At 36.3% G+C, this 13,693-nt stretch overlaps 1 protein-coding gene across 12 annotated transcripts in view; it reads right to left on the minus strand.

Annotated features, from left to right (window-relative positions):
• Positions 1-13,693, minus strand: part of ATXN2 (ataxin 2) — a 136,321-nt gene that overhangs the window by 30,960 nt on the left and 91,668 nt on the right. For 8 of the 12 annotated variants that reach the window (XR_003516838.2, XR_003516839.2, XM_027575583.1 and 5 more), the window contains 3 exons: positions 8,994-9,178; positions 8,532-8,664; positions 4,953-5,006 (listed from right to left, as the gene is read on the minus strand). Coding sequence is in view for 10 of the 12 variants with exons in the window: in XM_027575583.1 (XP_027431384.1) it covers positions 4,953-5,006; positions 8,532-8,664; positions 8,994-9,178 (372 nt within the window). In the remaining 2 variants the exon portion in view is untranslated. The remainder of the gene's footprint in view (positions 1-4,952; positions 5,007-8,531; positions 8,665-8,993; positions 9,179-13,693) is intronic. The other 4 variants (XM_027575586.2, XM_027575584.2, XM_027575587.2 and 1 more) reach the window with 1 other exon arrangement.

The raw sequence follows: 13,693 nt of genomic DNA on the forward strand, positions 1-13,693 counted from the left end.
CCTCATCAGCTGAGCTTTCGTGATACTCAGTGCCTAACTCATGCTTTTACCAATCTGTGTTTGACTCCATTTTTAAACCATCCATTTTCTTGAAAATCTTAAGTGTGAAGTTATCGCTTACCAATCAGACTAGCATTTTATTTATATAACACAGCTGTATACAATTATATTAAAATCTAATTAAATTTACTCTTAAAGTAGTCACTAGATTTTCCTGAAAAAGCAACTTAATAGCATCAACAGAAACAATTCACACACACACACACACACACACACACACACACACACACACACACACACACACTTAGCTCAAGGCCATCATCTGGCTAACCTCACCATGCTACTGCCCTGGAGCAGGCACAGTGTCCCATGGGCACTGACTGCATTGGGACTGGGGGAAAGGGCTGGGTAAGGTATGTGGCAAGGTTAGGGCTCTATCTTCATGGCCAAATGACCATAATCAATCTCAGCTGATCACAGAAGTCACTCTGCCACTCAATTCATTCCCTGGACCCTCCCTACTCAAGGATCTCTCTCACCTTTGCTTTAAAAAATCTAGTAAATGGAATTGCCCAAACTATGTAGAAAAATGAACTCCCTTCAAAGCATCCCAGCCTTGAGAAAGATTTGTACTAGCTGGAGTAACTTCAAAGGACATATGATGGGCCACTCTTAAGTAAAAATGTGTTCATTTAAAGATATGAACCTAAAGCCAATTCTTTATGGATCTCCGCAAGAACTATACCTTGACAGGAGATTAGGTCTAAATTCATTTGTTCATGTATTCCCAAAATAGCAATTTGAGAATCAAAATCACAGTAAGATGAGTTCACTGCTTCCAGTGACTACTGACAGCACACGGATACAAATCTAACCATGATGTGGCAATGAGCTGATAAACAGTTTTCTCAAGACCCATCCCTAGCAACATAGGACTTCCAGCCTTCTCTCAAATTCATCCGAAAATTCCAGAGAAGCTAAGTCCACACAGAGAAACAATTCCAAAATAGCTCCTCATGTTCTTCCTATGACATGTGTGCAAATACAGACATACAGGGGACTGACAGGAAGAAACAAGCACTGCTTTGAGATCAGGCCCTCTAACTCTGGCAGTCTAATAGGCAAGAATGCCAAGAGTCACCAGCATAAGTGACACCCGGCATGTCCCACAGAAATGTTATGCAGAGGGTTAGGCACAGGAAGCAATTCTGTAATGCCTGATGCCAAAGGCCACCAATATTCCAGCCTAACTGGTTATATCCCAACTGTGTATGTATGTATTTTTAAAAGTAGACTCTATGCCCAGCATGGGGCTTGAACTCACAACCCTGAGTTCAAGAGTTGCACAGTCTACCAACTGAGCTAGCCAGATACGCCATATATGTATCTTTTAAAAGAGGCAAGGACAAGGCAAAGAGCCAGTGCAAGGATCACCTGTGCATCCACTGCCAATGTCATAGCAGGTATTAATATTCATTAATACCCAGATTAAACAAAATACTTTTGTTTATACACTGAAAAAATTTCCCTAACTATAAGAGTTAATACACATTGAACATATTAACCAGGAGAGTTGTGGCATGATATTCTCTGGGTGTTTTTAGGAAGAGTCCATGCCTGTCTTCTGGGAGCTGGGAAGAATAACGTGCTAATTGCTTTCCTTGAACTCCATGGTCCCCTGAGTCTATAAAAGTCAGTGTCTTTCTTCTAATTCATCCTTCACCATCATCATATTCATTAGGTTAACTTTCAGATCCCCCCAAACTGTCTAGGGACTGACTTGGTCTAAAAGACTTGATGTAAATTTTGAACCTGACTCTGCTGCTCTTATAAAAATGTTACATTCTTCAAATTTACTTTTAAATAACTGTAATAGCCACATGTAGCTAGTGGCTGCTGATCACACAGCACAATCTACAGCACACTTTTATTATCACAGAAAGTTCTACTGGAGGATGCTGTCTAGAGTCATTCACGGGCTTTTTCTTTTCTTTTTTTTTTTTTAAAGACAATTCTACACCCAACATGGAGTTCCGACCCTGAGGATCAAGAGCCCCATGCTCTGCGGGCTAAGCCAGCCAGGTGCCCCTCATGCTCCTTATTTTCACAGTATTAGCGTTAAAATCCTCCCTACCCTCAAGCTTCTTAAGTGTTTCATTTCTAACAATACTAAATCTATCTAAGGGGAAGCAATTCTTGTATCCCAAATTCAATTTATGAGGTTTCATAAAGACAGAGTACAGAATCTCGCAGATTCTATTTTTTAAACTTTATTCAAGAAATGTTTGTACTTTTAATAACCTTCTATGCAAAGTTTTAAGGAAATAAAAACAATAAATAAAAAAAAATTCTAGCTAAGTGCTATATTAGTTTTCTGATATAAAAACATTACCTCACACAAGGAGAATAATTACGCCCATGAAATCTCATAATGAAGTAATTCATCAATTAAAGGTAAAAATCTTGAAATTTGGAAAAAATTAAAGATGAAATTTTTTTAAGATGATGTTTTACTGTGCATTTTTAAAAGGCATCTCCGTGATAGCAGTCTACCAACACTGAAAGGCTATAAAGTATTCTAATTTATATCTCATTTGCATTCATAGCACAAATACTTCAAGTAACCCAAACTGTGTGCATCTACACAGGCTTTTGCTTTAAAAAAAAAAAAACCCTATCCTTTCCCTACCTAAACAAGAGCAAACTACAATGCATTGTAAGAAAAATCAAGGACATGTAAATATGCATCATTAACTGCAAATAAAACTTTAAAAGGTTTAATTAGAAATAATTTCCTTTGTTTATCTTCTTGCTTAAAAGATACCTGCTAAGCAAGTACCTCATCCAGGAATTCTTCCCCCCACTCAATACAAAAACTGGGTAGCTAATTGGGAAAAATGTGAAATTGACACTTTTTAATTCAATACTTACATAACAACAAAAATATAGTCGGGTTCCTTTAGTAAAATAAATGAGAAAAAAACCTACTAGAATTAGGGAAAGGGAGAAGGGGAGAGTGAAAGACAGTAAATGCTGGGCTTTACTGAGCTGAGTCTACCAATTAACTTTCTTTATTATAATTATTTCATTAATTCAGCTAAAGATTCCAAAGGTTAAAAACAAATTCTCTTCAAAATTCTGATTTAGATATTCATCAGTTAAACTTCTATTTATAAAAATTAAGTTGCCTTCATGAAACCTGGATGAATTCAGGCTAATCAAAGAAGTATTGCTTTTTTGGGTTTTACCTGGTCCGGAAGTTTCCCACTCACTGTGTTCCTTGATACAAGTGTTTAAAACTCTAAATGTGTGACTTGTCAAAATCCCCACAACACTAAATACATTATAAAAATTGTTTCCTAAGCCATGACCTTACTGAAGCCAATTCAGTCCATGAGGCTGTGCGTTTAATTTTTAACCAGGTTTTATCATTTTGACCTTGGATGCACAAGTCAGGAGAGATCACCAGCACTGCAAAACTAAAAATGAAAACAAAATCTTCCCATCTGATGTTAAATTCAGAAAAAAGAAGTGAAGGAAAACTGAATTCTTGAGAGGGGAGTAAAAGGCAACTAGAGCAAACCATGACAAAATGGCTTGTGGGGAGGGGTGGTACAAAGCAGCAAATTAAATTACAAATAGTAGGCCCACTGTTAGTTTCTTTTAAAAACTAATAATTCCTTTCAGGGGATGTTGTACTAAGGCAGCTAATACTTAGGTTTGATGATTAAGGATCTTTTAGCTACTTTAGGAAACTGACTCCAAAATTACTATCAGAGACAGTAAGATGGTGAGGATAACTACATTTGAGACCTCAAATTGAGTACATAATAAAATTAATTACTGACACTGTCTTTTACATACTATATCACATACAAAGTTTCCCTTTCATAGTATAGATATACAGCAAGACTCCTTTTTAAAGAGCATCTATTAAAGGATTAAATTTGTTAACAATTCCTAGCACCAAATGAATAACATGTACACACCATTTTTGGATACCAAGTCATGACACAGTTAATGAAAACTTAAGTCAAAATATTTTCTCAACTTTTTAAAATCTGGCATTTAGTAGATTTAGACATTAAGTCTTTCTAAAATAATCCAAAATTTAGTATCTAAAATCTTAATCCTTAATATCCCTTAGAATATAGTATTGCACATCAAGTGATGTGCAATTCCTGGCATACATTTCTGAAGGACTTGTGCAAGTCAGTACCTTTCTTATCCAAATACCAAAAGTCCATGACTAGCCTTATTTTAAAACTACCCTACAAAATAAAGAGGACACACCTTACACATTCATTTCCGAAAGAGAGCCCCTACCCAGACTTTCTCCATTTAGGAGCCATTGTTTATTTACCTTTTCACTGGTGGTGAGAGAGGCCAGTGCTGCCAAACATAATCAAGCAGCCAGGCTGTGCTTTCCTGGTCAAGCTCAAAACATTCTGGGGTCTACCACCTAAATATTTTAAACCTTCTTCAGTCATGCAAAGACTGAAAAGACAGAAATGTTTCATACCTAGAATTTCAACCCTATTCAATTAAAAAATCCTTGTAAGGATAAATGTCCTCTCACCAGGATACTGAAAAAGCCTAATATTTTAAGCTTTTTATACTAAATTTGTGGGTTAAAAAAAAAAAAAAAGGGCAGCTCAGCAGAAGTTTCTCTGAACCAGGAAAATATTAGGCATTTCCAAAACAATTGTCACATGTTTGCTTGGTATGCAAAAATTAATTTCTGAAGCAACTCAATTTTTTAATTAACTCCAGCTTTCTTAAGCTGGGTTGTATTTCCTTTTTTAAAACTGAATTATTTACAAATATAGATATATTCAACGATTTTGTCTGGCACAAGGAAAATATTGCTCAACAAGTCTACTCCCTTAACATGTATTCTTTAAAAAGTGTTTTACTGTTCAATTAAAATTAGTATAAAAAACCCAACTCACTGGCAAAGTAGAAAGAAGGGCTTGTCTCCTTGTTGTATGGTAATTTGGGACATGCTGAATTTGGGAAATAGAAAGGTAAATTAGCCTTTTGAGGTGTGCATTTTCCTAATTTTCTGGAAAGGTTGACATATTTAGTAATTTTTTTGTATTCATGCATAAATCATTTTTCTTATTTTACAAGAGATGACAAGCACTTTAAACATTGCTACAAAATTAAACAAGAAAGGACTGAACCAAAAGATATTTTTTCTTCTGTACTGATGTGTCGAGTTCCACATGCTGACTTGCTTAAATGAAAGGAATAAAATCATTATCTAAACAAAAGACCAACACGGCATTCCACTGAACAACCTGGATATAAATAATGTACCAAAATAAGAGAATATTTACCAAGTTTAATTCAAAAGACTCAAACAATTTTGTATATCATTAATAGAAGCATCATTATTCTGTAAGTTATTTATTAGGCATCTGGAAGTGAACCCAAAAATTTAGAAACATAATAATGGTAATATTAAACATGAGTATAATATCATTTATTAAAATATCTACATAAATGGGTGTGTGTGTTAAGTACATTTGGAAGGATATGCACACCAATATGTTAACAGGTAGTTGTCAAGTGGAGGGATAATAGGTGCATTTTAAATCTTTTTGCCTCCTGTATTTTCTCATTTATCTGCATTAAACTACCAAAAACAAACTCAAAGAGGATTCTGGATCTAACTCTTCCTGATGGCTTCAGTTAGTAGAGAAATTTTCATTACTACTATTTCTGAAAGGGAAAACACCACTGCCACAGAAAAAAATTAGGTGAATTACGAGACCAGGAAACAAAAAGTAACTTCTTAGGAGGGAAGGGGCAAAGGCAATGATTTAAGTTAGATAAAGGTCAAAGAGATAAAGTCTGTGATCAAACTCCTTTCTAAGATAGATAGATAGAGAACAAGGTCAAGAACTACTTAGAATGTCTTATATTTCTCCGAGTAATTTAGCTGTTTAATAATCTGTCAGCATATTTATATTGAATATGCCAACCATTTAAAGACAATAAGCAGTCTTTCATTTTGTAGTCATTAGTGCCCTTTCTATTCTCAAAGCCTTCTGCTATGGCTGTTAACAATGAAAAAATGACAAAAGGGTGACATAGAACTGTCGCCAACATCTGGGTGCATATTCTTTTGTTGGCATAAAAAGTTGAAAATAGTTAGATAGAATGAAGCTTCAAAATAGACAATTCATACTCAAAATACTTGGTTCCTCTGGGAATACGCAATATAAACTGTTTAAGGGAAAGAAGTGTAAAATTAGCATTTCTATGCAACAGATTTGTCTTAGTTTAAAATAATGTACTTTAGAAGGGTCTTGGAAGATCTAAAATAACTGAAGTAAATTGAACTTGCTTTACTAGGTTAAATTATGGCTTATGATGGCAAAGAATAAAACAGTTCATTTTCTAGTGTTCTTTTTAGAGTATGAAGTATCCAAATGAGAACCTGAGTAACCAGCAACAACCATATCAAGTCCACAGCCTCACCCCAGCCTGCCCTCGTCAACAGACGTCAATTGACTACAACCTGTGTAAACTGCAGGAGAATAGTTTCACGTCTGGCTGACGTGGCAATAAAGAACTAGTCTTCATGACAAATCATGCCAGATTTCACTGGCCATTAGACCTAGTGTTTTGTTTGCAGTATTTCCTATTTACCCACATATGAATTGACTTCAGGGTCCAAGGACAACTACTTTTCAAATGTACACGTTTTGGGAAAGTAGTTATAAAACCATTAGCGTCTTAGATACAGTATTTACTATACAGGCTATTTCAAACCAATGAACATCATCCAAAAGACAAAACCAGATGCTGGCAGTGAGTGAACACACTGAGGAGAAAGATTCTTCTCAACATCACAGTATCACTACAATGTCTCATAAGCATGGGTACACCAATAGCTACTCTCTAAAAAGCAATGGAAATTTTAGCTCAAAAGGTTTAGATCTTATTCCAAGAGGAGTATGCCAGAAAATGGGAGGGGAGAAATGTTTTTTTCCACTTGTTAAATCACGATGTACTTACCAGAAATATATAAAAACTCATAATGAACTTTTTCACTTAAGCCTTTAGCAAACCAGAAAATTGTTGAAATGTATACAAATTGCTTAAAAGCGTATGTAATGAACACGCTTTTATGCAATTTCATACATACTTAGTCCTGGTTAAGACAAGCCAATGAAAAGCAATCATAACCAAAATCATAAGCCAAATCAGTCTGTTGGTATTTTTTTCAATTAAATTATGAATGGGTTTCTGGTAAGAAAGTTTCCCCAAACGTGGCAAATACCTCATTTTAATTTAAAGGGCATAATCCACAATAGAAAGTTTTTAAGTGATAATGTGTAAAATAAAGATTGGATTTAAGTATTTTACAAAAACAATGCCTTTAATCACTTAACATTCCTATCACTGCAAACGTGTGCGGCGGGAGCATGCCTCCAGGAAGAAGGCACGAGCAGGTTATGGATGACAAGAAACTACTGCTGCCTGAGTCCTTATTCCTACGAACCTACAAAATATCCTAACTGTAGTCATTAAAAAGGTTTTAAAAGGTTTAAAAATGAAATGTCCACGTAATTGCTTGTAATGATAATTTCTTATAGCAGTATACTTTTCATTTGTATGAATAAACTTACATTTCTTTCCTCCCACTCCAAGAAACTGAAATGCCAATGGGAAAACCTAAATGACAGTACAGGAGTGCTCAGCAAAGTTCAAAACAAAACCTATACCTTAATGAAACTAGTACTAAAGTTTTTTGAAAAATATAATATGGGTCAACTCACTATTATTATAAGATATGAGTGGGAAATGTTATTTTAAATTCTCAACATTGAAAACCATATTATTTTAGTACTTTAGACAGATGCTAAGTTGACCTGCACAAAGTTCTCCACCCACAAAACTAAGATGAAGATTTTTGCCTATTATTCTTTTATATATTGTTTAATTATTTTACATAGGATACTTCTCATTTTAATTTTACCATTGCTTATAACGATTATATTTAAAGTGTGACTCATATCTAAAGGAGATCCAATATTATACTATTTCAACCACTTAAAATCAGCATGAGGCAGAAACACAGTAGCATTCATTTTAACAAACAGCAATAAAAATATGTAATGCCAATGATTGCCAGAGGAAGGAGCGAAGCAGAATGTTTTCTTGCTAGAGAGTGCTCTCATTGTGGTAAAACTTTCTTGCATGCCTTAGGCAGGCCATACCAAATGGTTGTTAATACTGATGAGGAAGAGGTGGAAGATGCTCTTCTCCACAAATGATATTTTCTGTTATACAAATCATTCTATTTCACTTAAAATAAGGAGAGATATTTGAAGACAAATTTCAGGAACAGAAGTTGAAATGATTTTGCCAAGACTTATAGAAATGGGTTCATCTTTCTTTAGATTCTTGACCCTCAATGGTATAAAAGGCTAAGTTATTCTTAAAGTTTCTTTTCAGAGCTTTAAAACAAATTACTAGTCACTCACACTGAAAGAGACAAACAAAATGCTTCCTACCATACATCGCATGCGTCTGCTCATGAGCCCCGTACTGAGTTGCTGAAGAAGACACTAAACCAGGTTGGGCATGTGCCGGCGGTGCCATCATTCTAGCATTACCCTGTATCACAGGACTATAGACATGAGGATGCTGTGTTCAAACAAAATATAAAGAAAATACATTAAAGTATTGAACAGAGTTCAAGCAAATTTTAGTCAGATGTCTTAACTCCACGCTTTCCAGGTTTACAGAAACAACTCTGAAAATCCTAAAACGAATGTTCTTGGCTATTTCCTTTGAAATACTCACATTGATCAGCAACCTTCTTATACTAAAAAGGCCCCCAAATACTTAACTACCTACCTCACCATAACACAGAGCACAAAATGTAAAGAAAAACCCCTTTACCATATTAAAGGTTAAAACTGGAAGTTATTTAAAGGGAACAAAAATTAAGAGTTAGATCATATCAGCCTTACCTGAGACTGATAATGTGGCACATGCTGAACAAGAGGCTGATTTGGAAACTGCTGAGGACTATAGGCAACATATTGTGTGGAATAAGCTGGTGGGGTGGCTACAATTGGGGGGCCCGCTGCTGAGGCTGGGTGCATCATGGTGCTCTGATGATGCTGGTCTTGCCGCTGTTGGGGCATATTTGGTACTGCAGAAAAGATGACTTTGTATTAGAAAATACCATCTCCTTAGTATCAAACACACGAACACGTCCACGAGGCTGTGCATGATGTGACCCTCCTGCCTGCCTCTTCAGTGCCATGTTATACCACTCCCACCACCACTTCAGCCACTCTGGCCGATTTTCCTATTACATATGCCTCAAACACCAATCCCCAACCCTCAGCTTGGACAACTCTGACTCATCCTTCAGGTGTGAGCCTGAAAGCAGCTTCATTGGAGACCCTCTCTGATGACACCCAGATTTGATCCTGAGTCCCTGTAAATAGACTCTTAAAACACTATGAAAAATTTCCTTCATACTACTTTCTCAGATAATCCCTATTTGATAAACCGAATTATGTCACTTGCTACAGAAGGCTATTAGAGTTATTCAAAGAAAAACAGCACAAGAAAAAAGCCAAAACAGACCCAACACTAAGCTTAACTCTATCTTAATTTCCCATCACTGAATTCTTACACAATCTCTTGCTCTTTCTCAAGACACAGCATCACACATTACAATGTAGCAGGTTTCTAATAGCTCTTTTTAAAAATCACTTTGTCTTTTATTATTATCTTTTTAAGATTTTATTTATTTGTGAGCGAGCGAGCTCAGGAGCAGGGAGGAGGGGCAGAGGGAGAGGGAGAAGCAGACTCTCTGCTGAGCAGAGAGCCCCACGTGGGGCTCAATCCCAGGACCAAGATCATGACCTGAGCCGGAGGCAGATGCCCAACCAACTGATCCACCTAGGTGGCCCTACCTTATGTCTTTTATTATTATTCCACACAGATTTCTGCCTCATGGTCCTCCCCGTGTTAAAACTCTAATTAAGAATTCAGGAGCGTCTGGGTGGCTCAGTTGGTTGAGCAGCTGCCTTCTGCTCAAGCCCCGGGATCAAGTCCCGCATCAGGCTCCCTGCTTCTCCCTCTGACCCTCTCCCCTCTCATGCTCTCTCACACTCAAATAAATAAGATCTTAAAAAAAAAAAAAAAAAAAGAAGAAGAAAAAGAATTCAGCTAAAATTCAGCTCAACTGGGGCACCTGGCTGGCTCAGTCAGTAGAGGATACAATTCTTGTTTTTGGGGTGTGAATTCAAGCCCCACACTGGGTGTAGAGATTATTTTTTAAAAAAATTTAGGGGCACCTGGGTAGCTCAGTCTGTTAAGTGTCTGCCTTCAGCTCAGGTCATGATCCCAGGGTCCTGGGACTGAACCCCACGTGAGGCTCCCTGCTCATGGGGAACCTGCTTCTGCCTCTCCTTTCTGCCGGTGCTCTATCTCTCTCTAATAAATAAAATCTTAAAAAAAAAAAAAAGAAATTCAGTGCAGCTGTCATCTCCTCTGTAATATCTTTCCCAGTTCCCCCAAAAAGAGCTAGCTGCATGCTCTGTGTACCTTCTCCTTACATGTCTCTTAGAGCACTGATTGTTGTCTGTGATGGGTTTTGTGGTGTGATGTTAACAAAGCCACCTGAGGGAAGGAATCATGAACCACTGCTTACAAGGTAGGAGGCATAAAGAATGTGTAACTTGGCATGTTCATAAAATCATCAGAACTAATTATATTAGTAGTTACTAATTGAGAGAATTTATTTTAAATATTTCAATTTTCTTGCTAAAAATTTAATGACTTTCTGAAATTTAGGAGGGCTAGTTATATAGTGTTTTATGTATTTAGAAAAGCAAATGTGAAAATGGAAGAAACGTGTATACAGTAATATTTTTCTGAATTTGATCTTGAGAGTCCATATAATGAAAAAGCAATTCCTTTTAGTAAAGAAAAGCCACCCCAAACTCCTATCTGTAACATTTTTAACAAATGAAAGTTCACTATTTCTTTTGATACTTGATTATAACCCTCATACATTTAAAAAAACTAAGTAAAAAAGCCAGTCAAGTATACAATCTTTTTTTAAAATTAAAGTTCTAGGGATGCCTGGGTGGCTCTGTCAGTTAAGTGTCTGCCTTTGGCTCAGGCCATGATCCCAGCATCCTTAGATCAAGCCCCACATTGGGCTCCCTGCTCAGTGGGGAGTCTGCTTCTCCCTCTCCTGCTCCCCCTGCTTCTTGTGCTGACAAATAAATAAAATCTTTTAAAAAAATTTAAAATTCTAGTTATACATACAGAAAATACTTGAATTTTAAAACATAAAAAATTCAACGACACAAAACAAAATCTTCCATCCCACTATTTGCACACTATTTTTTTTTTCCACTAACAGCAACCATTGTGTGTGGCCTTCTAGATTATCTTCTATGCATTAGCACATATGCATATGTATTTATACAGACATATACTTGGGTTTATGGTATATTTTCTTCCTTAAATTGAATTTATCTTAATATTAAACTATAATTTAGATGGACCATAGTTTAACCATTTCCTTATGTCCAATGGTTTTCAACTGAGAGCAATTTTGTCTTTCAAGGGACATTTGGCAGTATCTGGAGACATTTTGGTTGTCAAAACTAGAAGGGGAGTACCGCTAGCATCAAATGGGTAAAGGCCCAGACGCCTGGATGGCTCAGTGAAGCATCTGCCTTGAGCTCAGGTCATGATCCCAAGGGTTCTGGGATCGAGTCCTGCATCGGGCTCCGCTTCTCCCTCTCCCTTCCCCCCACCCCCTGCTCGTGCTCGCTCTCTCTCCCAATCGCTCTCTCTCAAATAAATAAAATCTTTTAAAAATATATTTTTAAAAATGGGTAAAGGGCAGGTATGCTAATAAACCAAAAATATCTGTCCCAAAATGTCAACAGTGCCAAGGCTAAGAAATTCTGCTCTATGATCAAGTTCTTGGCTTTGGCATATTTTTAAACACAACAAAATTTTTCTCACAGGTTGTAAAAAACATTGCATTTGTACCAAGAAGACAAAGTGGTTTTGTGCAAAGGTCTTACTATCATGCAGGAAAGATATGCCTTACACAATCTATGACTGCATTTCATAAGCAAGTTCTTGACAGATAAAATAGCACGATACAAAATTAACACAAAGACAGCAATAGCCCTCATACATAGTACTCCATAAACTTAAACTTACTTCATAAGTAACTACTTAAAACTGCAGTGGAAAACACCCTGGTTTATAATAACAATAAAAAAAGAAAACACCTAAGGTATAAACTGAAAAAACACTATCTTTTAAGAGAAACTTTAAAAAACCACTAAAGGTACAGAAGCAGATTTAAAGAAGCAGAAAGGCATAATTGTTCTTGCATAGGAAGACTAAATAAAAAGACAGCAATTCTCCCCTAAGTTAATATAGAAATTTAATGTGATTCCAATAAAAATGCCAATTGGCAAACTGAATGTTAAAAACCATGAGTTTGTACTGACAGAACAACAAAAACAGTCAGTGGTCAACCTTTAGAGGATAGTATGAAATCAACTCATTATTTTGAGAACTTTCTTGAAATGACATTTTAATTACACAAACTATATCTCCAGGTAACCAAACAGTTTGACAAGGTAAAGTTTTTCTTAAGATTTTATTTATTTATCAGAGAGAGAGTGTGTGAGCGAGTGCGCACAAGCAGGGGGAGTGGCAGGCAGAGGGAGTAGCAGACTCCCTGCTGAGCAAGAAGCCTGATGCAGGACTTGATCCCAGGACCCCGGGATCATGACCTGAGCCACCCAGGCATCTATAAAGCTTTTCTTTATAGAAATATTCCATCCAATAATTGAAGAAGGGATAATAGAGAATGTCACCATTTTGCAACCTTTAATTAAGTGATGGATCTAGGGCTAGACAATGATTGTCGGTGGCCGCTAAAACAGAGAAGAGCTGGTAGGAAATGTTATCCTGAACAGATAAGGCTATCCTACTATCACAAAAAAGAAAGATGATATCATGTGACTCCTAATGATAGTACACACTTCATCTATGAGACATTCTAGATTAAATTTAAAAAACTACAACCCGATCTTATCAGGCCTCTCTTAGATATCTACTACAGGTTTGCAAGGATTACAGAGAGCAGAGGGGCACTTTAAACACCACCATAGAAATGCAATTCCTGAAATTCAAATTGTAGGAAAGAATACAGGACAAAGAAGCTGGATTTAAGTAAAATGTAAAGGGGGAGGGAACTCAAGGGAAAACTTTGAGACTTATCATTAAAAGAGGTACATCAATCAAAAAGTGTGGATTTTGGATGATGACTAGCCATCATCTGAGCTTTCAGTGAGTTGTAACCACTGATCACATATATATATATATATATATATATATATATATATATATATAAAAAACAAATAATAATGTCAAATTTTGAAATGAGAGAATTACCAAAATTACCAAATGTGACACAGAGACAAATGCTGAGCAAATGCTGTTGGAAAAATGGTGCCAACAGACTAGCTTGAAACAGGGTTGCCACAAAACTTCACTTTGTAAAAAAAAGGCAGTATGTAGAGTGTAATAAAAGGGAGTATGCCTGTACCTAACACTCTAAGATAATGCTTTACCCTAAGAACAGGAGCAATGTAAGGATCACATCACT

The sequence above is a fragment of the Zalophus californianus genome, chromosome 14 (assembly GCF_009762305.2).
Source record: "Zalophus californianus isolate mZalCal1 chromosome 14, mZalCal1.pri.v2, whole genome shotgun sequence".
Taxonomy (NCBI): domain Eukaryota; kingdom Metazoa; phylum Chordata; class Mammalia; order Carnivora; family Otariidae; genus Zalophus; species Zalophus californianus.